We start from the raw sequence: 1,642 nt of genomic DNA, 5'->3' as shown, positions 1-1,642 counted from the left end.
GGCGCCAGCCGCTGCAGCTGAGGCACCCCAGAGGAGAAATGCTAGCTCCTCCAGGGAAAGGGCTGCCACAGCTTCCTGGTGACCTGGAGCCGGCAGGGAACAGCAGCAGAATGATTGTTCTGCTCCCAATTTTGTCCCCATCCCTGCTCCTGGGGCCAGGCAGCCACCTGTGCTCCCAGGCTGGGCCAGAAAGGCCCAGCCCAGCCCTAGCGGATCGCTCCCCAGCTTCCCTGATGCTGCAGGGCAGGTTGCATTCCCCGGCACGGTGCAACACCTCCCATGCCAACCCCCGCACACAGAGGGGAGCGCGCTGCCGGGGAGCATCTCTCCAGAGCCTGTCATTCCCCCGGACAGGGCAGGGCTGCCTCAGTTTACAACACAGGAGAGGCTGGACTGGGACTTGCACCTGCAGCAAAGGCCGGGGAGGCTGGTCCCAGGTGAGAGAGGGGCTGTAGGAAAGTGTGGGATGGAAAGCATCCCCGAAGCAGCTGCAAAAGAGGCAGGGACCCTACCGGAGAACACAAGCACAGGAGATGGGTGTGGAAAAGGCCAGGCAAGATGACCCCCAGAGCCCCTGCATCCACGACAGGCGGGGGGGATCTCCCAGGCTCTCTCTCAACCGGTCCTGGGGGTTAAGGGAGCAGGGATAGCCTGAGGAACCAGCCTATCTGGCACAGAAAGCATTAGGACTGCCGTTGCCTGGGTCAGACCTAGGTCCATCCTGCCCAGTCTCCTGTGTCATGCAGGGGCCGAGAGGGAGAGTGAGCAGGGGTTTTTCCACTGTTCCTCTCCCCTTTGCAGCCTCCAGCATCGCAGGTCGAGGAAGTCCAGATTCAGAGACTTCACCCCTCACTCCCTGAGCAGAGGAGAAGTGGTTTCTCTGGGGTGCTGGGGAGCAACGAGGGGGCCGCGGATGCCACGGGGGGACAAGTGCAACCCTGGCTGTCTGGAAAGGACGCTCTACAGGAGCAGTGAGGGGGCCAGGGATGCCACGGCGGGGACGGATGCAGGCCTGGCGGTCTGGAAAGGGTGCTGCACAGAGCAGCCAGACACAACCCAACCCCCTGAGCTGCAGGGAGCTGCCTCCCAGTGCCCAGAGCAGCTGGCAGGCGGGCACAGCTCCCTGGTACTGCCCCCTGAAGCTAGACCTAAATGGCATCCACCGAGGCCCGTACCTGGAGACCCCCTTGCGGGCACCGTGGCATCCCCTCCTAGGCACCGCCAGCCCCTCCACAGCCCCCCACTTGCCCCGGCACCTGCTGAGTACAGAGCAAGTGCTGGGGGGGGGGTCTCTGCTCTCCCCACCTTGCAGGCGGGGGTCTTCCCAAGATCCCGCCATCCCTGCCAGCTCCCGCAAGCTGTGACCGCTGGGGCAGCCTCCCTGCTGCAGAGGGGGGCAGCAGGGGGGATGGAGGGAGCTGCTGGCTTTGCTCCCCCTCCCCTGCCCTCCCCAAGCCGGCCCAGACTGGCCTTCCACCCAGGCCCAAGCAGCTGATGCTCCCCGCCCAGCCTGCAGCAGAACAAAGCCGGGCACCCCCAGCCCAGCCCAGCCCCACGGTGCACAGAGCAGGGGGTGATGCTGCCTCCTACCCCAGCTGTTCCTCTCCTTGCGGTTCCTGGCCATGGCGGCGGGCGGGCGGCG

General features: G+C 65.5%; 1 protein-coding gene across 1 annotated transcript in view; it reads right to left on the bottom strand.

The window, feature by feature from the left end:
* Nucleotides 1–1,636, bottom strand: part of ATL1 (atlastin GTPase 1) — a 49,453-nt gene extending 47,817 nt beyond the window's left edge. Inside the window, 1 exon segment of the mRNA XM_025203506.1 lies at nt 1,591–1,636. Within this exon segment, the coding sequence (XP_025059291.1) occupies nt 1,591–1,624 (34 nt within the window). The 5' untranslated portion in view covers nt 1,625–1,636.
* Between the last annotated feature and the right edge of the window lie 6 nt (nt 1,637–1,642).

The sequence above is a fragment of the Alligator sinensis genome, unplaced genomic scaffold (genome assembly GCF_000455745.1).
Source record: "Alligator sinensis unplaced genomic scaffold, ASM45574v1 scaffold50_1, whole genome shotgun sequence".
Classification (NCBI taxonomy): Eukaryota; Metazoa; Chordata; order Crocodylia; family Alligatoridae; genus Alligator; species Alligator sinensis.
The sequence above is the reverse complement of the archived record's forward strand: the minus strand, read 5'-3'. Positions and strand labels throughout refer to the sequence as shown.